Source organism: Rousettus aegyptiacus, unplaced genomic scaffold (genome assembly GCF_014176215.1).
Source record: "Rousettus aegyptiacus isolate mRouAeg1 unplaced genomic scaffold, mRouAeg1.p scaffold_m13_p_2, whole genome shotgun sequence".
In the NCBI taxonomy this organism is placed as follows: Eukaryota; Metazoa; Chordata; class Mammalia; order Chiroptera; family Pteropodidae; genus Rousettus; species Rousettus aegyptiacus.
In genome coordinates this window covers 150,363,018-150,390,878 of record NW_023416295.1, presented here as the reverse complement: position 1 = coordinate 150,390,878, position 27,861 = coordinate 150,363,018, and the positions used below count along the sequence as shown (strand labels likewise).

The 27,861-nt window shown below is 36.1% G+C and overlaps 1 protein-coding gene and 1 long non-coding RNA gene across 5 annotated transcripts in view; both read left to right on the top strand.

Annotated features, from left to right (window-relative positions):
- Window positions 1-27,861, top strand: part of DERA (deoxyribose-phosphate aldolase) — a 201,262-nt gene that overhangs the window by 77,991 nt on the left and 95,410 nt on the right. For 2 of the 4 annotated variants that reach the window (XM_016140569.2, XM_016140568.2), the window contains 3 exons: window positions 2,244-2,356; window positions 5,972-6,121; window positions 6,435-7,096. In XM_016140569.2, the coding sequence (XP_015996055.1) occupies window positions 2,244-2,356; window positions 5,972-6,121; window positions 6,435-6,491 (320 nt within the window). In that variant the 3' untranslated portion in view covers window positions 6,492-7,096. Of the gene's footprint in view, window positions 1-2,243; window positions 2,357-5,971; window positions 6,122-6,434; window positions 7,097-27,861 lie in introns of those variants that run through there. The other 2 variants (XM_016140567.2, XM_016140566.2) reach the window with 1 other exon arrangement.
- On the top strand, window positions 9,312-27,519 carry LOC118613706. The gene is made up of 2 exons (XR_004955726.1): window positions 9,312-18,628; window positions 22,898-27,519. It is a non-coding gene; the product is annotated as an uncharacterized LOC118613706 (long non-coding RNA).

The following is a 27,861-nucleotide window of genomic DNA, read 5'->3' as shown; positions in this document are numbered from 1 at the left end:
TGTTACTACTTCTGGCTACTGTTGCAAATACATTAGGAGAAGAGTGTCCTCTCTTATCCTGCCTTTAAATTCTTCCAGGGGAGGTTGGCTCTTTTGGTTAACTTTGATGGTACCCTTTTTAAGCGAACATACTTTTTTTAGGCCTCTAGATGTGGTCTTTGTATTTTATATCAATAATCTTCTCTTCCAAGATGCTTAAAAGAATTTAGATGATATCTAGTGTTTTACCCAAAAGCCTTCTAGTGAATTCAAACACAGTGTCACGTAATAACAAACACATCTTGGTCTCATTGTGAATTCTTTCAAGATGTCCCCATCACCTTCTTACATCTCTTTGGAGGCTTTAATCTCTTCTCTTTGTCTTCTGATGTTGTAGGACTCGGGTATCAGTTCTATAATCCCATTCATTCATTCATTCATTCGTCTACTTTGCACCTGCCCACTTCAGGGCTTTTCCCTTCCTGTTTCCCTGCTTGTGATGCACTTTTCACAGATTCCCATCATTCAATCTCTGAATTTCACACATTGGAGATGCCTTTATGAGGCCTCTGTCCAAATATAGCTACCCCTCCCCAAATACATCACTCTTTATCTCATTACTTTGCATTATTTTACTTCATAGTACTTATCTTCACCTGGCATTTGTTATATTTTTATTTGTTCATTGTCTTTCACTTCTAGAAATTCTCACAAGGGCAGGAACTTTGTCTATTTTCTTTAATGGTCTATTCCTAACATCGAGCACAGTCTAGAACGTAGTAAGCACTGAGTAAATATTTGTTGAATAAATGCATGCATGACAGATATGTCTCCCATTTGTCCCAGTGGACCTGCCTAAAGACCAAAAGAGAAGATCTGTTGCAATGACCATCAGAATTCCTTTGGTATTTATACAGATTGCAACACTAGCTAGGTCCTTGCTCCATTTTTATTTGTATAACACTTGAAAGTTTTTAGAGTGCTTTCCAATAGATTGTCTTTTCTGATTCCTTGAGTAACACTATGGAACCAGTAAGAACTTTCAGATCTATTTTACAAATGAGAAAGGTTAGGAAATGGAATTTGCAAGGTAAATATCATAGCCAGAGCTAGAAACCGGAGCTCATGACTTCTAGATCATCAAGTGATTACCTGGGATTATATTTCATCTCCACTTACATGTAGAATGTATATCCTTTTGAGGGCAAGGGTTTGAATGATTTGTTTTTATATTTTTCACTGTGCTTTACACAGAGTGCACTTACCACAGGCGTATCAGTTTGAAACTTTCAATCCACATAATAATCATGGAAATATCATTTCCAATTGAAGCTAGAGGGGAAAGTTTTGGCCACTTCTCCACTTCCATCCACTGCTTCTTCTATGGACCTTGGGAGAATCTCAGAGATCAATTAGCTTTACCTATGAGTCCAGAGAGTCAATGGGCTATGGATATACTTAGAATTCTACCTCTTCTGCTAACTAAGTAACTTCGAGCAAGGTACTTAACTTTTCTGTGCTTAGATTTCCTCTTTAAAACTAGGGATCATATTAGTACTTAACTTTTACAAGTCATCACAAAGATTGACTGAGTTAATACTTTAAGAGCACCTAGAATAGTACACAAGTGCATCACACTCCATGACTCTTTATTATTATCGTTTGTCTTCTTGTATTATTCTGATAAACTATATCAATAAGTTTAAGATAATTTGAGAGATAGGCAGTTGTTTAAGATGTTTGCAAGTGTTGTTCATGAAAATCCTAATCTGGATGGAAGACAGTGCTTTTATTAACAAACAACACAGTAGAAATCAGCGGATAGTGATTCTTCTTGTACTGTCACAGCTGTACCGTGTACTTTCTATCAAACATGAGGAAACAAGGGAAAAATGAGTTGGCACTCAGTTTACTAGTGAAGTGTTATATGATGTGATGCACAGGGAATAAAATTGTTTTTATTCATCTCAGTTATGCATTAAATAAACCAACTTGATTTTAATTGGTGATATGGAAATATGGAGGCAGCAGCCCCAGGGGTCTGTAAGAATCCATTTGGTGTTTAATTTAATTCATCTTATTATAAGGGGGAAAAAAAGTATGGACAGATTTTTTTCAAGTTTTTCAAATAATTAATGAAAAATAAAATTGTGTTCCTCAGGAAAAAAAAAAATTTACACAACTCATTTCTTTCACTGACTCAAAATTGTGAAAAGGAAATAAGTTTTTAAATTAACATGGAGTTTTTCTTCGTTGTATTTTAGGATCGGATTTTATTAAGACTTCTACTGGTAAAGAAACAGTAAATGCCACCTTCCCGGTAGCTATCGTAATGCTACGGGCCATTAGAGATTTCTTCTGGAAAACTGGAAACAAGGTACATTATTGCCAGCAAGTCTTTCTTCAGAGTAAATATAATGTTATTTATAATACTAGTTACAGCCGTGATAACTGTCTTTGTATGCAGAAGGTGTGAATGAGTTACCTTTATTAAGATAAATGTTTAATTTATCTTCATCACAAAAGAACACATTTATGGAGAAAAATGTGCGATTAACATAGTGAGTGTGAGTGTGGGAGTAAGTATGTGTGATCAAGATGTAAACTTCCTTTATGTCCTTTTATTAACTGAAGACAATTTTATCACTGACAAGAGATTCCTAAATGGGTTCTTTAACGAACTAATTCTACTGCAACACAGAGGCTTTCTGGTAAGGCGTTGGCCAGCGAAAACAGGTTAATGCAGAAATTAAACTTCCTTGAGGAATGGAAAGAATTGCAGAGTAACATTTATTGAATGATAAGCTGTGGTGGTGATATGAAAAGTATGCAATATAATGGGAAATAATCTTTTCCTGTCATTATTGAAGGACACACATAAATTGCTTTTTCTGTTGGGAAACCCCCGGTCCAGAAAAACTTATTACTTTTAATAATATGAGGTGAAGAGAAAATTCTTGAGGAGATGAACTTATTAAACAAAATAATGAAATGCTGTGAAACAGCAGGGAAAAGGTAGCTAGACGTTATAAGGCTCTTGAATTAAATATCCATTTTTGCGTTTTATAGCAGTTGGATGTGCTCTTTGGAAGACTGTTAAGCTGAGGAGGGTATATGCTGGCTTTTGTCAGCTTTTCGAAAAATAATACATATTTTTTGAAACATGAAGTTAAAAGAAAAAATGCGTGTGAGGTGTTTTTAAAATGAGTTTGGATTTTCCTTTTCACTTCAAGTTGCTTGTTTAGTTGCAAATTATCTCAAAGGGCTTTTTTTTTTTTTTTTTTTTTGCATCATTGGAGAGAAAGGTAATTTTTTTTTTTTTAATGAGACTTTCCCTTCCTCAATAGGTATCTTTTAAAACCAATCTCTTGATTTTTGCCGAATAGAAACTCAAAGAGAGACCTTTAATCCTTTGCCAACTGGATGTGATGACTTTATATGTGACTGTAGCTTCAGTTTATTTTGGAATCAGAGACCTTTTTTAGAATGTACTTGGTTTGAGAGGAAATAAACTGCTCCCAGAATTTCCTCTTTCAGAATAACTTCATATGTTAAAAAAGGACAAATAGGATAAATATCTGCTGTGACCTACATGTGAAAGTTGACCCAGCTTAAGTAGCCTTTCTGCAGTGATCTAAATTAAAAAAAAAAAAAATTTAACTAAAGCCGTGAAAAGTGAGAGAACTCTATTTCTAGTCCCCCCTAAATGAGTTAGTGGGCCCACCACTCACTAGACCAGCTGTTCTTATTCTTGGCCAAAGAACATCCAAATAAATGTGAGACTTTTTATACTTAAAGATGCCTGGGCCTCATCCCTGACACTTCCGGATCAGGATTATTTCTCAGGCATCTACACATTTCATAAGCTCTGTAGTCGGGACTAAAACTCTCCATTGGCAACCCAATCTTGTTTTGGTCTCAACAAAGATTTATTGAATCATTAACCATGTGCCATGTTAACCTATGTTAAATGCAAGGGATAAAAAAAATGACCAAGTCCCTTCCCAGGAAACCCCTTAGACATGAGCAAAGAATTTCAGTAAAAATTTTAAACAATTGTTGTTCTAGACCAGAGTAGAGAATGAGGGACACTTCTCTGTCTTTCAGCCCTTTCCTCAACTAATAAACAAAGTTCATCCCAGTTTCATTAAGAAACAAACAGCTACGAGTCAAACTGTGTTCATTTTAATTACATTTGATTTTACACAGTGAGGCACTGTATGTGTGTTTTGCAAATCAGGCACATCCTTTCTGGTTGTTGACAAGTTGCCTGGGCAGTCCTTAGACTGTAGTTTCTAAATCCTGATTTAAGGGGTGTTTTAAAATGTGATCAGCCGCCTTCCAGACCATGATTAGTGTCACTCCTGAGAAGCAGAGGTTTAATATTTCATAACTGATTTCACTGCAGATTTATGTTTTCCATATTCTCTCCTTTAAAAAAAAGTACAAACTTATGCTAGAACCTCTCTTTAGAAGTATTGCTAAACATACTTACTGACACAACTGAATTAGATAGAAAAATCTATATGCAGCACCGCCTAATTGATAGACGTGCTCCTATGATTAACATGTCTGCTAATATCAGCTAATTGATTTTTTTTTTTTGGCTCTTCTCAGTAAATAACCTCATCCCACTTGCCTCTCTCACTCCTCCCACCTCTCCTCACTCTTACAGAGTCACTTGGGCTCCAGAGTAATAGGCAGATCTGGTTAGAATTTCCACACAGCTGCTGTCTAGCTGTGTGACATTGTGTGATGGAGTCAGAGAAACCAGTTGAGAGATCTTTACTGATAGTCCATGTGAGAATTGATGAGTATTTAAACCGAAACAGTAGACATGAGAGTAAAGAGGAAAGTGTGTGCAGGGGACATATAGAAGTTAACAAGGTAGGATTGGTAGGATTTGACTGTTGATCTTTTGGCTGTGGTGTGGTGTGGTGTGAGGAAAATGGCAGAGTCTTTTCTGTTAACCTCACAAGTTGACTGTGAGGTTTCTAGCTTGAGTTGATAATGGGATTATCCATTTATTATCATCTCCCTTCTCTAGCATTCTGTTAGCCATCACCCCTTGCTGATGCTGCCTATCAAACAAATGGCTCTGAGTGGTTAAGTGCCTGAGCTTCAGTACTTGGGCTGTAGGATGTTTTCTTGATGGCTCCCATCTATAGAGTCTCACTCTACTGGACAGTCAAGTTCTTGAGACAAGTAAATCCAGATAAGTAGGTTTTACTATATATATATAGAACACATTTATCCTTTTCTAATGGACTTAGGGACATCATTTGTAAGCACCAGATACTGGCTGAACTGTGCTGTTTTATGGTCACTTTCAAAGACTGCCGAAGTGTGAAGAGCCCCTACACTGTTTTTTTTCTACTGTGCTTATTTAACTGATCTGGCCTCTCTCTATAACTCTTGCCTATTTACAACTTTTGTTCTGTTTACAATAGAAAAAAAGTCCCTGCAGTTAAGTTGATTAAAATGACTGTCAACTCTTCTCACTGATTGCTGCCAGTTTGGTTGGTGTGACCTCACTGATTTGCTCCTCTTATTTTAGATACACAGATGTGTCTTTTGCACCTTAAGATGAAGGGCGGAAAGGTGTCTGTACAAGCTTACTTGTAGAAATGTAGGATGAGTGGGCTTTTGTGATCTGTTTTCCTATGTATTGACACCTCTTTTGTTTATCCCAGGTTCACAGCTATAGTCTAGATGGCTGAGGTTTATGACTTTTCAATAAGTGAAATGTTAATGAGAGTTATTAACTCTCATTAGTGTCTTCTCAAAGCAGTGACATTCTTCCCATTAATCTTGGAAAAGTCATTTTGTAGTGTGAACGGGTGTGAGTCAGTGATCTAAGCTCTTTTGCTGAGCGAACTGAAGTAGGCTGAAAAAAAAAAAAAGAGAGAATCAAGACCTATAGTAATGTAGCATCATTTTTTTAAGGCAATCCAGTAGCAAATCTCATTCACTTTCCCATCTTCCCTTTTAGGTAGGCTTTAAGCCAGCAGGAGGCATCCGCAGTGCAAAGGATTCCCTTGCTTGGCTCTCTCTCATAAAGGAGGAACTCGGAGACGAATGGCTGAAGCCAGAACTCTTTCGCATAGGTGCCAGTGCCCTGCTTTCAGACATCGAGAGGCAGGTGAGTAATAACCCATTGTCTTTGGAACACATTGGCAGGTGTTTTTGAGAAAGAAAGAAAAAGTCACCTATTGGGCTATGAGAACTATGGAGGAAAACTCATCTGACTTCCTCATCATACCCAAACCTCTGTCTTCTTCCAAGCAAACTTCCATCTGAAATAGGCTGGATGGAGATTCTGCCGAAGCACATAATAGTGGGGCTCTATTATCAAATGCTAATTAAAATTATTAATTATTATGTGATAGTGTAATTATTAATTGATCTGGGTAATAATATAATTATTAATTAACTAAACTCTGCTCTCCTCACAGATTTACCATCACGTAACTGGAAGATATGCAGCTTATCATGATCTTCCAATGTCTTAAATCAGCAACAAATTCCAGAAAAGGTTTTTACAATGTTTAAAAATTATTTTTCTATGTAATTGCTGAAATTATTTAATTAAAAATGGAGGAAGAGGTGACTGACATTTTTCCCTTAAAAATTTCATTGAATTTAATTCAAAGAATGAAAGAAAAAACTACACATGGTACTCATTTCATGCGCATCTATAATAGCCTTAATTACTAGATCTATACTGTTTATTTTGTGAAGGTTTTCTCTTAAAATCTCTGGGTAAAATGTTACTGATAGCATTGATAACATTAGTTCTAAAAAAAAAATGTTAAACTGTCCAAGAAAGTTACTCTAGCAACAGGAAATGCCATATCCCTGACCTGCTGCTGTCTTAACCACTTCTGGAGTCACTGGCTCAGCCCTAATTTCCTTCCATAAAAATTCATCTTTAATTTTTGCAACAGATATGCTCTTTTATTACTTATTTTTATTACTTATTTTTGTCAATGTTATATGCAATTATGGATATCATTGAATTTTTTAATTAAAAACATCCCTATAGTTGTTTTATAAACTTTAAATTGTAACAATACATATTGGAAAGTTAATCCATTAAACATGTAAAGAGGTTTTATCAGCGACTTTGTCAATCTCTCTAGTAGAGTACTTGGGTATCTATCTCAGATAAAGCACTTCAGTACATTGTTAATGAATACAACTTATGTATATTCTGCAACTGAGGACTTTCTGGTATAGTGAATAGGAGGAAAAACAACAGACACTACCACAGCACTTAACAAGTGCTAAACTCTTCACAGATGTCAATTTATTTAGTCCTTGTTTAATCCCTATAACAGTATGTAAGGTATGTAAGTACAATAAGGTTTTTAATCCTTACAACAGCAAGTGCTGATATCGTCCTTTTATACAGATGAGGGACTGAGTCACAGAGAACTTAAGCAACTTGCAAAAAGTCACAAAGCTCAAAATTAGTAGCATCTAGAGTCAAGCCCAGGCAGGCAGTCTAGCTCGTGAGTCTGTGCAGTATATCACTGTCCCCCAGCACACACACACACACGTGAAGAGCTCACTGTCAGCTATGCGAATGATCATCTGCGTCACAGTCGACTGGTGACTTTGCCCTCTGTCTCTTCAGAATTCCCTCCTCCAATTTTTTATTTTGCTTGCTAGTACCTCTACTATATCATAGAGCCCAAGTTTTCTTAAATGGTGATTTTCATGGAGTCTTTTTTCCTCTCTGAATGAGTCTCCAGCTACTCATAAGTGGAAAATCCTGGACTGGGAGTCGGTTTTTGTTTCATTTTCTCCTCTGCCAAATTCTAGCCCAGCCTCATGCTCTTTTTAGCTTTGTGACGTTGGTTCAGTCATTTCACATCTCTGGATCACAGTTTCTTTATCCTTAAAATAAAGGCGTTGAGGCAGGTGATATCGAGGTTCTTTCAGACCTAAAATTATAATACCATAAGGATAATTATAACAAATTCAAGAAAATGTTTTATGGCTGTAAAATGAAAAAGCTTATTGTAGCAATCTAAATTAGAAATTGCTTCTCAGGAGTCAATTAGGCAAGTCCCTCAAAGCACCTCTCTAACTGTAAATGAAATGACTAAAATAAGAACAGAAAAGAAATCTTGCTTTCTCCCAGTGCCTTAGCAGAAAGCTGACTCTTGACTTATGCCTTTGGATATGGTCACTGCTTCTGAATGCCATATCCACCTTCATAACACGCTGGCCCGAGTGCCCACTAGAACAATGGCCAGTCACCTTTGGAGAAGAAACTTTGCAGAAAAATAATTACATTCTATCACCTTTGAAGCTGTTCCAATTTCACAGGGGTTTTTGTTTTCTTCCCATTAAACCCAGCTGGTCATTTTAGTTGATCAAGTGAACAGGCATCATTCTCTTCAATTCCGATTTATATGAGGCATCCACTGAAATTGACCTCTGTGGACAATTATAGATTCACATAGGAAATTAACACTGGTGAGTCCCTCAAACCTATTAGAGGCTGATGAGCATGGCCTGATCTAAAGGTAAATAATGTTATAATTGGGGGGGGGGGCGGACAATTTATTCCAAGGACTATTGGCCTCTTCGTCAGATATGTCTGCACCTTACCTGGCTCTTGAAATCAAATGTAACATAGATGACTTTAGTCAGAAAATCCTAGTAAATGTTGATTGCTATGAAAACATAAGAGGAAGAGGTCATTTCTGAGGTGACTGTGATTTACTACAAGAAGATTTGTGTACTTGAGAACACTGAGAGCAGATACTTTAAACAGAAGAGTTTTGCTGTGTTCTGTGTTTAAAGCTTCTACACTAATTAAAACGCTCCCCCCAAATTGTCATAATTGTTCAGTAAAGCATATTAGGTTTTAAAGTTACTTTTAAACAACGAATTATGTAATTTAGGGGCTTAAAGTGACTTTAGGGAATAGTTTTATCCATCATTGTTTACATGAGAAAAGAAACTAAAAGTGAGAATCACTTATGCAAGGTCATATGGAAAGTCAAAGTTGAGCCCAGAACCTAGATCCATATCACCCATGAAATATTTTGTAAGACTTTGAAAATTTCTTACTTGTTTATATATCCCACCATAGCTAATATTGCATTTGTCAGCATGTGAACTTCAGACTTTCACAATACTTACTTTTACCTCAAGGAGTCTTCTAAATGGTGTTTTGGAGAAGACCAGCTACCTATATCTAGTTCAAGTGATAGTGTAGTTAATTTCATCTATTAGACTTTCAGAATTTTTGGTAACCTCAAGAACTGAGTTTTTTTTTTTTAAAAAAAAAGAAAATTCAATGTTGCTTTTTTTTTTTTTTTTTAAGAAAAAAGGGTTTTTTTGGGGGGGGTTCTAGTCTACAAATGGAGAGAAAATGACTGGTGTAATTACAGAAAAATTTCATAATTTCATAAGCTTTGCCTCATTCTGGATTATTTCACCACTAACAGGGAACTTAGGCAAATCAGTTTGCATGAAATGCAGCATCTGAGGAGACCTGTATAGAGCAGGAACTGTTAGAGTTATCTATCTGGAAGTGCATTCTTACCAGAACATGATATAGCGTGTCCTAAATGAGCAGAACAGTTTGCTACATCTTATATATATGTCTAAAGCCAGATCCAGAAAAACCAAATCAACTTCTTTAGAAAAGTCAATTTGTACTTCATGTACAGAGGGAGACCAGCATTAACTTTTCTTCCATCGACTTGACCATCTTTTTGATACAACATAAATAAGGCCACAATGTAGAAATAGAAGAGAAAGAATTTGAATAGACTATACTTTCAGAGAATATAAAATGTTATGCCCATTTCAGCACTAGGAAAAAGGTATGAGGTGAAATCAATTTCTACAATTGTTTTCTGAGTCTTGCCTCCCAACGGAAAATATATATTTTATAATCACCACCAAATGATCCTTTCCAGAAATGACCACAGGTAACATCTGGCCGATATATAAAATACATAGTAAAAATAATCATTTTTAATTAAGTAAAACCTGCTCAAGAGAGAGAGTCAGAGGAATATCCATCTGGTCAATTCTTATTTAATAGGGCAAATGAGAATCAGAATGTTTAATGCAGTATATGTGAAATACTTAGTGACCTTATGATGAACTAAACTTTTTTAGGAAGAATAGGAGTGAGAAGGAGGAATCAGAATATCTAGAAAGGACAGAGATACAATTTGATTTTTCATTTTTAGAAGTAAAACTTCTGTAAAACATAGGTAGAATATAGGAAGCCTAGGTTCTATGGCATTAGTTTCTGTGGTTGAATGATAGGAAATGTGTTTTAATTCATTTGAACAATAAAATGAGGTTATACTTTACTTTGGAGTTTGACAAGGATGATGAAGAGTTTTAAAAACTAATTATAAGATAAAGATAAAAAGAACTGAGATTATTTAGCCCAAGGAGAAGACTTTAAGGGAACTTGATGTCTAGTGGTCCCAGGAAGTTACTTCTATATTAGATCTTAATAACAAAGAGTCCTATATTTCCTCTGTGGAAGAAGAAAGGAGTTTATGCTATATGTGAAGTTAGGTTAGTTCTGGAGAAGAACTCTAATGCTCTGAAATGCACTTTTAAGAAGATCCATTTGCTCTTCCCTTCTCAAAAGTAGATTCTCCTTTGATCGGAGTGGTTAATTGTGCTGCCAAAGAAAGTAGTTCCCTAACTGCTTTCCCAACTAATATACATCAGAAATACTGGAAGAGTTGGTAAAACACAGAATTCCAGGCCCCACCGCCCAGAATTTCCAGTTCCTTAAATCTCTGCTATGGGACCCCAGGATTTGCATTTCCAAGAAGCTTCCAGGCGATACTGATACTATGATTCAGGAACCACACTTTGAAACCACCAGATTAGAAAGCCTTGTACTCAACACCTAGATTTCAACATAACTGTGTCTTTCAGTAGTAAAATTCACCAGCTGCAGCACCTCTTTAGCATGAAACTTCAGGATAAATGTGTATATTTTGTTGGTTTTCAAAGCGAAGAACAAGAGAGGGAACAAGGCAAGTGACATTATCCTTTAATCCTTCCACAGTAGGCAGTGAACTTGATTTCACTTTAGGCTTAAAAGGAAGCTTTGGAGCCTAGAATAAACATTTTAGCTGAATTTAGAATTATCCACAAAATCTTCCAAAGGATTTCAGCAAGCCAAGATAGTAAGATTCAGCAGTATTTGATTTTTACCTATTTGGAATGCTTTAACTTTTGAGGATTCCAGTATAATTGCACCTAAAACCAAAACCTGTTTTAACAAAGTCCATTCTTTAACTTATATTGAAATAGATACAGATGTTCTAGGGAAGGGACGTTTCACAGATACTTGGCTCCTTAATTTGAAGCTACTGTGTAAGTGATCTCCCAGCTGAGGGGTAATGAAAACATTAGATCCTCAGTCTTTTAAACACACAAAAAAAATGTTTTAAATTTGTGTTTTGCTTTTTAAGTGTGTGTTCTGCCAGACAATACATACTCAGACATAGTTCTTAGTTGCAAATAACAGAATTCCCTCTACCTAGTTTAAAGCGTAAATAAATTTATTTTTAAAGCATATTGGATATCTTTCAGAATGGGAAGGCCAAATCATTGTGCATAGAGACAGGCAGCTAGGAATAATGCCCAAGCCACCCTTTAGAACTGCTCCAATGAAGACTCAGTGCTACCACCTCTGGGTACTTGATACCCAAAACTCTGCCTTTGCCATCTCTGCAAACTGGAGCCCTCACTTATCGCAGTGGCCAAGGATAGATTCCTCCACTGCTGTCATGGGTAACAAAATCCTGTGTGATTGTGTCTGAATGTTGTAGCCTCAGTCTGTACTCTAGCTGTAAAGGAAGCTAGGAAAGCACTTTGGCCTTCTTGAGGGGAATGAGATCGTATTCAAAAGATGTTTGGTCCCTAATCAAGATAGTTCTCAACTACAATTAACAGGGTGGTACTGGAGAGATGCTTCATAACTACGGTAGGAAAGGATTCATTGCCCCTCAGCTATATTTCCATTTCCAGTGAGACTCTAAAGCTGAACTCTACAGTTACCCCTTTTCTCTTGGTCCCATACAACAGGTCTAGAGAAGTCTTATGAAGTCCTTGTACTCACTCTCACCAGCACTGTGCAACAGCACACTTTCTTTAGACTTTGAAATGTATTATAGCTCTATTACATGATTTATCAACTTCAATAATCTCTCCATCCTCTGCTCTACCAGATGAGAAAAATCAGCTTATTGATTTTTACTACCCACCATCTGTCCTCTACCCTTCTAAACCTTGGCTATATTATTTCTACATAATTAGAGTTTGTAACATGTAAATTTTGTTCTGTGACCATAATCTCCACAATTATTTTAGTACAGTTAAATGAAGTCAATACTTAGGACCAGTACTCCATTTATCTCTTTGCTTTTCAAAATTTGGCCTATAGTAGTTTTTTTCAGGAAGGGCTTGAGTATATTCTCTGAGTTTTTGCAAGCTAAAAAGTTTATTTTCATTACATTTTAATAACTATTTGGCTGCATACAATTCTTGGATCTCATAGTTTATTTTCTGAGGACTTTGTGCCATTGCTCCAATGTCTTCTAGCATTGAACATTGCTATGGAAAGTAACATTCTAACAAACTTTTTGTTTTGATGCGCAATAGTTTTTTCTTTCAACTACAATAACTTTACTAAAATATGATTCAAGGTTGAATGCTTTGTGTCAATTTTTCCTAGAGTTGGGTGTGCCCCCCCTGTCTATAGAATCATGACTTATATTTCTGGAAAGTTACTTTGGAGTATATGTTTAACTTTTTTCTAATTATTCTTTTACCTCTTCAGAATACTAGTTATCGCATATTTTAAGGTTTTTTAAATCTGTCCTGTCTAGCTATTAGCTTTTCTATTTCTTTTTAATACTTTTTTCCTACCTCATTGAATCGCCCTCTTTTATCTATTCCTAACACCCTTGTTTCTTTCTAGGTTTTTAGCAGAATCTAGTTGCTGCCAGTGAAATAGATGTTTCCTGGGCTCTGCCAAATCATATTTCATTTCCGATTGTCTTACAGTTTCTTCCCCCAAGCTCTTGTATATTTGATATGAGCTCTTGTTTTATAAACATGGTAGTTTTGTTTAGTTTTTTGTTTTTAAGTTTATGGCAATATGTTTGACCCAAATTTTTATCTGCTCTATAGAAACTTTTTTTTTTTTTTCTGGTGAGTATTCTTTGTCTTCCATTTTTTTCTCTGTTTATTTCTTTTATTTTCTTGTAGTAGCTTTGCATGTATGATATGAGTTTTTTTCTGGATCAGCTACAGGCAGGAGGTTTGTATGGAAGAGATGCCATGTCCATGTTCTAGGCCAGCAGCGATTCTTACTATTCACAGACACATAGTTCCTCATGGCACAAGATTGTGATTTTGAGTGAATTATTTTGGCGTTAATTCTTCCTAGCTATTAATGATCAGTGGCTTTAGGGCTACTCATATTGTACTTCTGTTCTTTCCCCTCTTCAACAACAGGATGCCTCCTGCAGATACAGAATTGCCGTATAATTTTTTTTGTAGCCTTAACTCTTCTGCTTCTCTTCTTTGCCAAACTGGGTGCAGAGAAACTCCTGCTGTCAACCCATGCACCTATCACTATTGATCCATAGAAGTTATGGGGCTGCCTTCCTAGGGTGTACCACCTACTTTGATCTGCTGCCTTTGTCCGAGGTTAAGTGTTTGGAATTTGTACAAATGCCACATTTGGATAGGAAGAGTTGTTAATTGTGTTTGGGATAAATATAAATTCTAATTCACTTTGAAATCAGTAGGAGGAACAACAGGAATTCTAAAACTGAAAGTGCTAAGAAATGGGGGTTGAAGCTGTAGCACCTGAGGTATATGGCAGTATTTGGTATCTCACCCTCAAACAAAATATCTCCTCCATTGGAATATGAAGGGGAATAATAAATAAAACCAAACTTGGAAAGTAGCTGGCCTGTAGAAGCTGTTCAAAATGTCCAGTTACACTCTCTACTACCATGATGACACTACAAAAATGTAGAAAATCACCCATGTAAAAATATACTATTTTCGTAATACAAATTTAATCTTTTTATGGACATAAACATGCTTCTTCCCCAGTTCCTCCTATCAGGCATCCTTGAAGCCTATCACTAACCATCAGAAGATTCCAAATCAGAAGCCATTTCTCACTCTTCTGACTTACTGTAATGACTGGTTTCTATTATTCTTTAAATTATTCATGTACTAAAGTTATGCCTTTTGTCTTTTTCTGATGCTCCTTCTATGACAGGCCAGATTTGGGGGAGTATAAGCAGGGGATGGGGAGGGGGTCTAGGCTAAGTAGTGTCAGTCTTACAAAGTGGAACTGGCAGACAGACTTCTTACTTGGTGCTTTACAAGTCTGGGACTCAAGATTGGAGAGAAATCTCACTCGGCAAAAAGGCTCTAAATGTGTCAAAGAGGACGCCAGCCTGGGGTGGATATAGGAAGCCAGATTTAAACTATGGGATCACAGAATAAGAAATCGAGGGCAGGTGGCAAGAAGGCAGTCAGGGGTGGTCTAGAACAGAGGAATGGCTGGCCTGTGTATTCTCTATCATGACAACACTATGCCTGGAACTTGTAAAATGACAGGGAGAGAGCATATAGTGTTGTATTCGGTCTACTTGTCTGCATTGTTTTTATGTCCATCCTGAGTGGGAATTCTGATTGGTACACCTGTTGTAACTGCTTTAAGCCCCTTAAAATATCTAGTGAAGAACCTTAAAAACAGTAGTAGGTGCTCCAGATTTATTTGTTAAATTAATTTCAAAGATAGTTATTACTTTAGATAAACACAAAGAAGGGATAGTTATAAAATAAGACTGATCCACAAGATAAGCACAAAAAATCAGTGCCATCTAGGTAGACAAAATACAGCTTTATTAGTGAATGGAATTCTTACATAAATGCGTGATACGTATTTTCAAAGGAGTTTTTTTTTTTTTTTTTTTTTAAATAAGTACACCTTGAGTTTAATGCATTTTAATTTGGGGGAACAATGATACACTTTACCAATGGTTTTTGTAATTTGAGGCTTACAACATGCTGGATGAATTGCAAATGTATGAAAAATGGTTTGGGAAAACAATTTTTATTCATAAAGTTTGTTTTGATAGATAAAAAACCACATAGCTTTTTAAAGCAGTGTTTATTTTATGCTTTGAGTGGCAACAAAAATAATTGCATGTTTGAAATCTCTGAAATATGTTTTAATGCTTTTTAAATGACTTAAGAGCAAATGTGGCAAATGTACCTGCTGCTTAAGCCATTCCATGATTTAAACTTAGCTTCACTTTCCAAGCTTTATGGAACTATTTAATATGTTCTTCAATTATATCTTTTAGACTGCAGTCAGTGTCTGTAGCTGGTGAGTGATTAGAACATTTGACACACCTACAACAAAATATTGCAAAGAAGAGACATTATAGTTCTGTAAATGCTTGATTCAAGCTCAAAAATGGATATGAATATTTTTGACTATAATGGAATTATGCAAACATAGTCTTATCATAGGATTTCATTGGTAGATTCAATATGTATATACCTGGTATATACACTGAGAATTAGTTTTCAAAAAAGACTAATTGCTTTTCTAATTAAATCTTTTCATTTTAATGAGACAAGGTATTTAAAAGGATTCGAACGAATCTATAAAATTCAGATCCAAGATCAGTTTCCAGTGTTTCCTGAGTGCCTATTAAATGCATATTTTAAGTTACTGGGAACTCATGGAATTGAGTTTTTTTAAACACATATTTGTTGGTAGCACCTAGCAATTGGTAGTTTGCTATACACTTAGTATGTGGTGGGAACTGTTCTAAGTGCTTTATATGTATTAACTATGTCCTCACAACATACATGTGAGATAGGTATGATTATTATTTTACAGTGAGTTGATGGAGATATAGAGACACGAAGTGATTTGTTTTCAGGTCACACTCATAGCTGGGATTTGAGGCCAGTTACTCTTGGCTCCAGCATCTGTACTTTTAACAACTGTGGCAGAGTATGTGCCAGGTACCTGGTAAAATGAAGTCTTTGTGCCATAATTCCAAGTAAAAGAAACTCACTAGAATTATAGAATTTCAAGGGGGAAAACAGACCTCCAAAGGTCATTTCATCTAGCCATATTGCCAATGATTGTGCTCTCAAGCAGTCTGCAGGCTGCCATGGATATGGGTAGAAATAGCAATGCAGTGGAATCTCTATAATGAGCTGTTCTGGGACAGAAATGGTGCCCTCCTTGTAGGTTAAACATGTTACATCAGATTTTTATTATATTTACTGCTGGGTGTTAGGATCTGGGATTTGGCCAATGTTATTTCCAAATCCTTATATAATGAGCTATTACTGCAAGTTTCTACCATTATAGCTATAAATACAAAACACATGAACACACAAAGGCATCCATCCACCCAAGTATAAAATTACTAGGGAAATGGGAAGGATAAAAAATGAATTGTTAGGTTTGGGGGATAATTACTGGTGGCTCTGGTCTGACTAGATCTTAATAGGAAATAAGAATAGTTTGGAAAGATTTCAGGAGCATCATGAAAGTCAAGTACAGATTTGTGAGGGTCAAATGTTACAGACAAATTTCAGATGATGCAATGACATGGGTAAACTGTTTCATAGAAAAAAGGTGTGTGTGTGCTTAGTGCTTCCAAATCTGTTGATGATGAATGTAGAGGATAAAAATCTGAGAGCTGTATCAGAGATATTGCTACCCTAAGTTTCTGAAGGCAGAAATAGTACCTCATTTGTATTTATGTCCTTTGTACCGTGCACATAATAGTCTTACTATCACTCGTTGAATTTATTATATGTCCAAAATGTTCTGTAAGCAGAGGGGAGACTATGTCAGGAAGTTAAAGCTTCACACAGTAAGTATGACTCTGGTTTTTGTAGTAGAGAATGTTGGCATTTTTAACTCTCAGACTTGTCTGCATTGAACCTCAGCAATTCATTTATTACAGTTCAGATTTTTTTTTACCCTGGCACTGGTCCCCACAGTGGTTTCTGCTTGTGAGTCTCTGCTCTCGTAAGCCATGACTCTATATTCACCTGTCTCTCCATCCTGGGGGAGTGGTTTGCCCTGTGTCCTCCTCTCTCTTATGGACTCAAGAAGAGCTGATGATTTTTCAGTCTCTTCAGATTTTTACTTGTTAAGATGGAGTGGCCATTTCCAACCTTCTTACATGTGCAACTGGAAAACAAAAGTGTAAAGTTTTTTGGGTTTTTTTTTGTAGTAAGAATGAATGCATTTAAATTTAGGTTTAAAAATCTCCATTAATAGATTTAAAAATAAATGAAAAAACCCATACAAGTCTGTAGTTTATTTCACTGGTTTGTACTGATGTCAATTTCTTGGTTTTGATAATTTCCTATGGTTAATGCAGGATATTCTCAATGTAGGAACCTTGATGAAGGATACACAGAAACCCTATATCTTGCAACTTGTGCATCAATAACTATTTTAAAATTAGATTTTTTAAAAAGTAAATGAAGCTAGAAAAAACATTTGCAACACAAGGGAAAAAGTTCAAAGCCTTGATATATAAAATGACTACTGATCAATAAAAAAATACACTGTAGTATAAAAGTGGACAAAAAACAAATAGGTATTTTGTATAACATAGGTAGCTAAATTTATGAAAAGTTGTTCAAACTTAGTCAAGAAATAGTAAATAGCTGGTTGTTATTTACCAGCATGGTAATGATTAACAATGGACATTATAATACCAAATGTTGCCAAGAATGTGGATAGTTGGGCACTCCATCCACTGCTAGTAGAAAGGTAAGTTTGTAATTTTGTAGAAAGCCAATTTTATAGCACACAAGTCACAAAACGGTGCAATTTCATACACAGCAATTTATTTTAGGAAATAAAGATGTGTGTAAATACCTCTATAAAAGCATTCAAGCCTTTTTCATAATAAGAAATCATAAGGAACAATAATAAGAAGATTATTAAATAAATACAAGAGAATATCATCATTGTAGAAGAATATTAAGTGGCATGGTAAAACGATGTAAAATACAAAAAATCAAAGTGAAAAACAATATGAAAGAATATGATGCAGTACAGTATGATGCCAATGATATTTCCAAAGGTTATACATAGAAAGAAAAACATGAAAATTACAAAATAACAATAATTGAATGTCTCAGGGTAAAGGAATCATGTATGATTTATTTTCTTCTTTGTGATTGTTTTTCATTTTTAATTATTATTTTTATAAACAAAGCAATAAAACAGATTTTAATAAAATCTATCGACTAAATTTATTAAACTCCCATTATCCTAGGTGGTACAGGAACAATATTCTTTCATACTTTTAAAGCTTATAATCTAAAGGATAAGCTATTATAAAATGGTAGGAACATCTAAACATGCATATAGTCAAGTAATGCTGTATAAGGGAGCCAAAAGGAAGTCTGCATAAAGGAAAGAATGTGAACTTGCCAGTCAGTCAGATCTGGCCTTAAATTCTACCTTCACTGATTTAAAAGTTTGATTTTCTCTTCTAAGAATGGAGATAATAATACCTGCATCATCTGTCCTCTACTGGGAATTAAATGAAATAAGGTAAGTAAATGCCTAGTATACAGAATATGTTCAATAATTGTTAGTATTTCCTCCAAGAGAGTTGTGATAATAAAAGAAGTATGTCTTGAAAGTTTGGAAACAGAGTAAACACTAAAAACTCATTACTTACCAATTCATTTACAACATTTTACTATTGCTGATGTTTTTGAGGTTCTTTATCTGTATAATAGAAATATTATATAATGATCGCTGCTGGTCATCTCTTCCCAACTTCACAATAAATGATATCATGTTGGTGGCCTGAATTTGTTCATTGTAGAAGTATTTATATCACAGAAATTGATAAATGTTGTAAATCAGGGCATTTTCCCCAGAGAATCCATTTTTCAACATTACCAGAACACCACTGCTCTCAAAAAGAAAAAAGAGTGCCCTACCATGCATCATAGAGACTCATGGGGAGGGAATCAGATTTGCCGGGTTTTGTGGACAGGTAGGCTGAAAACATGGCTAACTAGGAGTGTCTCCGTGGTATAGCAGGGCTCGAGCCACTTTATGAGGCTAAGAGGCAAAGTTTTAGTCCTCAAAGAAGGGAGACCAGAAAGAACAATGGGGAAAGGGTAATCAAAATGACAGACCATTCCCGAGACCTGATACATGCAGGCAAAGAGAGCTTCACCCAAGGCAGTATAGGGATGCCAGTGGTTGCCCCTGAGCCACCAGATCCCAGGACTTAGAGTTAGCAAAGGGACACAGGAAGCCCCACTGGTCAGAATCAGAGTACATGGAAGAATGACTGATATTAAACCCCCTTAAGTGTGTGTGTGTGTGTGTGTATATATATATATATATATATATATATATATATATATATATATATGTAGGTGCATATGGGTGTACATACATAAGTATTGTAGGAGGAATGGAGTTGAGGCTATTTAAATACATCTTATATCTTGCCTTAATTCCTGTAGAAGCTGAAGTCTGAGTCTTTGTACCTTATGTGGGAGCAAAGATCCTTTGACTTAGCCGTGTGGTGTGAGAATGAAGATGTGGGTAATTAGTTATGAGCTTCTGGGGGAGGCAGAATGTGAGGAACTAAAGTAGGTGGATGAAGCCTAGAAACTGGCAGCCATGGACTGAATCCAGTCATAAGTTTGACTACAGTAAATTTACTGCAGTAACTTCTCATATGACACCTGTATTGGGACCCGTGTTCTTTGTTGGATAGGGCTTTCTCTTTCTTCTTGACTACTAGGTCCTGATAAATGTAGGTATTTATGAGCAAGTTACCCATATTCTATGATTCATTTCTTCTGTATCACAATGTGATAAATCACATAGGTTAATAAGGGCTGATAGATTAGGTTCCATATTTCTGTAAAAACAAGACTAGCGTTAAACAATGAGGGCCAGGTGAGGATACTTGTTTTTCCTACAGGTTTGGATTCAGATAGATGTGAGTTTGAGTCTCAACTCTATTTTTAGCTGTGACTGCAGTTGCCCTTTCTAAGCCTGTTTTCTTGTCTAAAAATTGAGGATAATAATAGTATCTTGCTCATTGTGATGCAATCCGTAAAAATACCTGCCATAGTAACTGCATATAGAAAACACTCAAAAATTCAAAATTATTTTGTGGGTTAACCTTAATGTAATTATTTCACATTCTAACATGCCACACAAAGTATATGTGGGGGTAGGGGACAAGAGACTGGAAATGGACAACAGCCTTTGTAGATGTAATAGCCACATAGTTAATGACAATCTGATACATTCTGTTGTCTCATTTCTTTCACACAGATACTGGTACTGTATCTAGAGTTCTCTCTTTTTTATTACTAAGTAGTATTCAATTATATGACTATACTGCATTTTATCTATTCACCTGTGGATAGACACTTGGGCTTTTACAAGTTTAGGGCTATTATGAATAAACTTGCTATGAAAATTTTTGTGCAAATCTTTTCGTTGACATGTTTTAATTTTTATTGGGTAAATACCTAGAAATGCAACAGTGGGGTCATTGTGTGGGTCGCATTTAAATTTATAAGAAAATTCCACTTAACACTCCCATCAGCAATTTATTCATGTTCTGTTTCACATCTTCACTAACTTTCGGTAATGTCAATTGTTTTACTTTTATCCATTTGACTGAGTGTGTAGTTATTTCATTGTGGTTTAATTTATATTTTTCTGGTAACTAATGAAGTTGAGCATTTTGTCAAATTTTTGTTCCCTGAACTAATTTCCATGTATTTGGTCAAATGAGAAGGACAATAACTTAAAATCAAGAACATCAAAGGTGTAAAATACATCCTACAAACAGTTTGCTTATTGATTTATCCCCCATCCTGCTTAAAGTTCTTATTGCATACACATCTTTAGGCTCTATGTTAGTTTCTGTGTCTTCCATGCAATTCCCCCCCCCCCCCATTATTTAGCTGGATTTAGTACAAAGTAACTGCTCTCTTGGTAAAATCCTCTTGATTATTTATATGATAGTCATGAAGTGGAACTTTTTAGATTCCTTAATGCCTTGTATTTGGAGGCATGCCTTTCTTTAGGAGTCTTCAAAGGCTTTTGATGTTAATATTCACAGCATCTTTGTGACGTGGGTGAGAGCACTGGGAGAAGAAACAAATTCCAGAATGTGAAGTGACTTATTTCAAATCTCAAAGTGAACTGGTGAAATTCAGATGGTAACATGAATCACAGTCATCAGATATGTTACCAGACCTACTGCAACCTAGCAAACCAGGGTACCTCTGTTTATGGGGTCAGACTGACAAAAGTTTCAAATAAAGCACAGTCTCTTCATCTGCTGATATATAGTTTTCCCCAAAATCTTTTAGAACTAGAAAGTTATCACGAGCCATGCCATGTTAAGGTCCCCTTGGATTTGTGAACTGATGGTTATAAAGAAAAACAGAGTCATTCTGCCCCACAGAAAAAGATGTGTGAGAATGTAGTAATGTAGGAAAAAAAGTTTCAAAGAACAATGCACAATCTCCTATCCTCTCATAGACACATAAATATTTTCAAATAAGAAGACTCTATGTTTTGAGAAAAACAACAAAGAAAAGTATAGGACCTCTAGCAATACAGAAATAAAACACAACAGTGTTCCAGGTTGGTTTTTCCTGTATCTGAACATATTGCATATTTAAAGAGTCACTTTAAAGTGATATGTCTGATGTTTAACAAATATGCCAGAATTCACGCACCCAAATGGGTGCTTTTTCCCCCCCTCAAAGTAGGCATCATGGGATGTTTATACACTTCGATGTCACTTTGTCACTGATAAAAACATTTTTGGAATTGCTATTTTGGAATTGCCTTCAGAGCCTTAGGAACATTCTTTGGAATATCTTCAAGATTCTGTGGCTCTGTAAAAAAACAAAAGCATGCTTCAAATATTCTCTCATCATTTCATTGCCTTAAGTCTTAGGCTTCTTATATACTAGGTCTCTTCTTACTTCCCATTCTCACTCAATTCTGATCCTCCCATTTGCAACTCATTTTATAATTCAGACATGACAATCAGCTCCATAATTTTAATTGTAATCTTCACTTTTGTTGTTAATCCACCTCCCACCCCACTTCCACTCCTGACCTAGGGATGTTGCTGTCTCTCCTTAAGAACTGGATCTCTGAAAACAGGTTTCCTCCCACACCCTCGCGGTGTGCACCCGGGGCTGAGGCTCAAACCCAGGACCTTCTGCATGTAAAGCAGATGGGCTAACCACTACTCTGTAGAGCCACCCTTTCACCTCTCTTCTTGACCAGGATCCTGATTTTTCTCTCACCTAAGGCGCTACACGGACCTTATATAAGTAAATAAATAGTTTATAAGTAAATAAAACACCTCCAAATAAAAATACATTAATATTTTCTTTGGGATAGTCCATTTATCAATATATTTTCCTAATTACATTTGCCTGAATTACTATACGTATCAGTTGTATTTTCCAAGTGCGAGAAAGCAGATTATCCCAAACAGAAACGTAGAAGCCGGCTCTGTGTCTGTGTGTTGGATGAAAATCTCTGGGGATCTCCTAGGGGAGATCTGGTACCTGCCCTAGACATGGAGGGCAAGAAGAGACTGAAAAAAGTGGCAAACTACTCTCAATTGGTAGGTGGCACTTTTAGCAAGGAAGGAAATTTACAAAGGAGGCTCGTCTCGGGCGCCTACAGAATGAGTTGATCTCTGCATCAGCCCAGCCAGAAAACATCTTAAAAGTTTATATAGAAGCCTTAACTAGATTCAGTCACTGGTATCATCCATCTCAACATTTTACTCCCTCAAAGTTTCATCCTTGAAATGGCTCTGGCGATGAAAACAGTGGGCAGAACCTATATTCCAAGAACAGAAAAGGGAGTCAAGAGGCTTCTATTGTCTGGGTCCAGCTCTCCAGTCAATTGGAGACAACGTCTTCTTGATGACCTCCTCCAAAACTGTGATCCTTGCTCATGTTCGAAGATGACCTGTCTGTGCAATTCCTGGATGCTGTTCATATGTTGCGGTAAGTCAAAATCCAGCGCATGATTTGCAATATTTCCCATGCTAGATTTACCTAAAGAATCTGACTTTAAACCAAAAAGAAAACCACCTACTTAATAAAAATGCTAAAGATTAGTACCAGGGTTTAGACTGAAGCATAAGAGAATCAAGTCGTTCTCCAAGTGCACGTGGGAAGGAGGCAATCATAAAAATTGATGGGGAGGGCAGGGCAGCCCAGGCAGGTGAAGATCAGGGAGGCTGGTGCAGCACCGTCTCCATCAGCAAGGCTACAACAGACCCTTATGGAGGGAGACAGGGCTAGCTAAGGCAGAAAGTTATATTGCATTTTGCCTTCTCTTCATGCACTTAACTCAGGGTTCCAAGATGCGAGGGAAAGGATAGAAAGAGCACTCTGTCAAAGCTCCATCATCCCGATCCTACAAAGGAAACGGATTTTAAAAGCTGCAAGAACGATTTATGACTTCGGGGACCTTTGTGAGTCCTTTTATTAGCCTAGTACATCACTTCTCTCCCATCTTTATGCTGACAACACTCCTCAGCCCTGCTCCAGATTTCTTGTCAAACTGGGCAACTATATCAAATGAACAGACAAGAGCTGCGGGAAAAGGCTGATTGATTTCTGTGTATGCCTGCACATTAGGAGCAATTTTATTCTGTTAAAAGGTTCTCTTATGCAGTCTTCCAGTGAGGGAATCTTGGATTGTTTCTGACAACTATGTGTTTTTAAAGAGTTTTATTTTTTCTTATAATGGTCTTCCTAAGAGCATAAATCAACATGTAAAGAGAATATCATGCTAGCCTAAATAGTTTTACAAAAGTTATTTGAAAGTTTGGAGAGGGCTCTGATTAATGTGGCCTGGCCATCGGAGTCAGTAAATGGTGCGGACCCTTTCAAGCCGTCTCTGTGCCTGACTTCGTTTCCACTAACCACTTATGAATGTGAAGTTCATAAGGGACAGCTCAAATGTTATTTCCTCTGTAAAGCCTTTCTTGATTTCTTCAAGACTGAATTAATTTCTCCCTCCTCTGTATTCTAATAACAAAAATGACAGCAAAATTAAGAGCTGCAAAAATGTAATAAACATTTACATGTTTTATAGGCATTATTCTAGGCAATCCTATGATGTCTGCATTGTCATCTTATGAGACCCAGAAAGGTAAGTGACTTGCCCAAAATCATACAACTACAAAGCGAACGAACATGGATTTTAATTTAGACATAGGCCATCCGACTCCAGAGCATGCATTTTTAACATCTACTTTCTACTGCACCTTTTTTACACTTTAATAGCATAAAACTTCAGGAACGATTACTACATTATAGGCAACCTCTACCAGGTGTTAAGTGTCAGACACTGCCGAATAATTTCGTAATCACAATGCTAACTGTAGTGATGAGCACATAATTTATGGGGCCTAGTGTGAAATGAAAATGCAGAGTCCTTTTTCCAAAAAGTATTGAACCATAAAACTTTTTCCTTTTTTTACAGTCTCTCTCTTGACTTGGGCATGGTGTTTTATATCTGCCACTTCATGTTATTTTAATACAAATTTTGTTACTTGTTAACATAAATTGTATCATTTATCTTGATATCATAAGAATCATTTTTAAATGCAAATATAAGAACATTTAATTCATATGAAGAGCCACAAAAATTATACAATTTGTATCTCGTAGCTCATTCATGCCTATATATTATGTTTTTATCAGAATAGTAGGATGCTGTGCAAAGCTAATTTGAGTATTTTTATTTCACTTCTTGAGATGTGCACATTCTACCACACTCCCTACCTTTGGTTTACTGTCGAATAAGGAAGTACTGAAAAGAAGAGGCTCTATGGGTTGCCTTATCTTTTCCTTTCATTCAGTATCGTCATTTTCAGAATAAGTAATATTAAAGTAAGAAATGATATTATCATATCATAGGGCTCCTTGTTTCTTTCTGTTTGTTCAAATGCACCTGACTTCTTTCTTCATTTCAAACAAGTTCTGGTTCAAAGGGCAAACACAGCCTCTCGGGCTATCAGTGCTCTCATTTGCTCACCCATAGACCTAACATGCTTATCTTGCACTTGCTTTGAATCTCACTGGTCTCCCATGCATGATGGGTCCATTGGGATTCCATGCTTAAGGGGCATTCTGAGTATTATACACTAATGGAGTAACAAAGAATTCAGGTAGACACACATACCAGGCATGTCTCCTCACATGCATGCTTCATTGTCACATAAGACTTCACCTACAAAACTCAGTTCAAAGATAAAATTATTAAGAATTTCAAGTTAGTGATAGCAGAGCATTCAACCAAGTTTGAGACCCTTCTGAGCATGAGGTCCTGTGCAAGTAATCAGGTTGTATATCTATAAGGTCAGCCCTGGCTATAAGATAGCATGTTATTTTTCTTTTTCTTTTCCAGATGTGATAACGATAGTGGGAAAGGTTAAGTAGCACACTTAAGCTCAAACAAACAGAATTGGAGAAGTCTGGATTTGAACTATGGTCTCTTTGTCTGATCCAATGGCTCACATTTCTAAGTATTCAGTACTGTAATATCTCAGCTATGCAACTGCCTATAATCATTGATGGATTTTAGTCATCTAAAAATAATTATCAACTTTGTATGGTAAAAAAGATCAATACGATGACTTTTTTAAGGAAAAGAAAATAATTATCAACTGTGGGTTATAAAGAGTCCAAATTGCTGTTCCTCTTTACTCATTCTCCTGTGGAGCACTTGACTAAAGAACCCTGTCTTGGATCACACTTTATGTTTTTATAAATACCTCCTTTCCCAATACACTACCTCATTTAATCATCACCACAATCTTAGGAGAGACTTACAGTCATTATTCATTTTGTAGGTGAGGAAATTGAGGCTCAAAGGCATGAAGCGACTTTCCTGGGTTGCATTTTCTATCAACAGCTGAGCCAAATCTGGAGTTTTCTTTATAGGTCACCTGTTGAGCCAAAATTCAAATAAATAAATAAACTGTGGCCCAGTGATAAGGGATGGAAGAATATTGGCTCATAAAGCAAAATGTTTTCAGATTCCCTTCATATAACAGGGAGCATGATTTAGTGGAAAAAAACCTGTGAATTGAGGTCAGAGAGAATGTGCTTTAAGTATAACTCTGCCACCTATTAATTAGGTACACTTGGCAGCTTTCACTTCTAAGCCCCCAAATCCTTATATGCAAACAGGGGTATTTATAGTTATCCTGAAGACTGCTATATCACATGAGAAAGCCTCTGAGGCTCAGTAAATGTTAGTTTCCCTGTCACCAATGGTCATAATCTACTAGTTCATAGAGATAGTGAAGAGCTCAGTCTAATATCTTCTATTACCGGGAGGCCACGCTGGCCAAATGTGAATTCAGAGTGAAGGAAATACCTAGATCTTACTGTGTTTCATTCTTCATCTTTACAACACAACCTCTGCATCTGCTTCTATTACATCATCAAACTTTAGATAAGAAGAGATACCATCAGGTACTATGATTAATACATAAAAGATGTGCTAAATGTGTGAGGCCATTCTAGTCTTCATACAACACCAATTCAGAGATTTAATTGTGACGTTATTTAAAAGTACTAACTAATGGGTACTTAGGCCACACTTACTAGATTTGAAATCATTAATTTTTTTAGTATTGTAATAACATTGATTTAAATGAACCTTTATAACATAGAAAGTATATAGTATTTAGCAGTAATTAACATCCTTTAATTAGGAAGAATTGCCAAGTAGTTTTCTCTCTTGGCTCTGTTGAAGCTAAGTGCAGCTGGATGAAAATTCAGTGTAATCACAAAGGAACAGCTTGTGTTTTATGTTAAATTTGACTTTAATGTATTAAAAATATTCTTCAGTATTATATTTTATCATAAAAAGGCACATTTGAATCACCAATGTTATAGAATGTGAATAGTCTAAATGTCATAAACCTAACAGATAAAACTATTCACCTAAAGTTGCACACATGGAATATAAAATGAATATAGAGATTTAATATGTCTGTCCATATGCTCATCAAGTTGTGTAGGTTTTAATACTGGCATTGCTGTTATTATTTCTTTAGAATCACAATGTAAAATTTCATATTTTCATGTCCATTTACACTAAATGTTACTCCTTGCTAACCAGAGAGGCATTTAGGCAATTGCTGAGGATGAAAATTGCTGACATTTTCTGAATTTCAAATGACAAATGAGATGCTCCTGTCAGTTTACTGTGTAACTTCATAGCATATGGTGCTTCTGCTGGTGGGTGTTATTTCAAAGTTTGCAAATCACACCACGAGAAAGTCCCTCTGGTAGGCTCCTGGAACACTTAGCAACTGTGAATCTAAAGTGACAGTACAGAGGGAAAGGACTAAAAAAAAAAATAGCTTTTTTTTTTTTTTTTGACAGTGAGAAGACAGAACAAAGTGAATGATAAGTTAATACAGAGAGGTGGAGGGGTAGAGACACCAATCCAGCAAAAGAAAAAAAGCAGTTTTTTCTTTTATGGGCCAAACCAGGATATTATATCAATTTCTGAAATGGAGTGTTTAATGTCAGATTTCAGAGAAAGGATAAGAATTAAAAGACCGACTAGAATTAGAATAATTGTCAACTATGTAACACAGAAGCTTAGAAATGGAAATGGAGGAGAGATTATTTCGAGGGATAGATAATGGTGCCAAAATTATATCTATACCAGAAATCACAAAATAACTCCAAATAATGAAGATTTGAAAGGAAAGCCTCTGC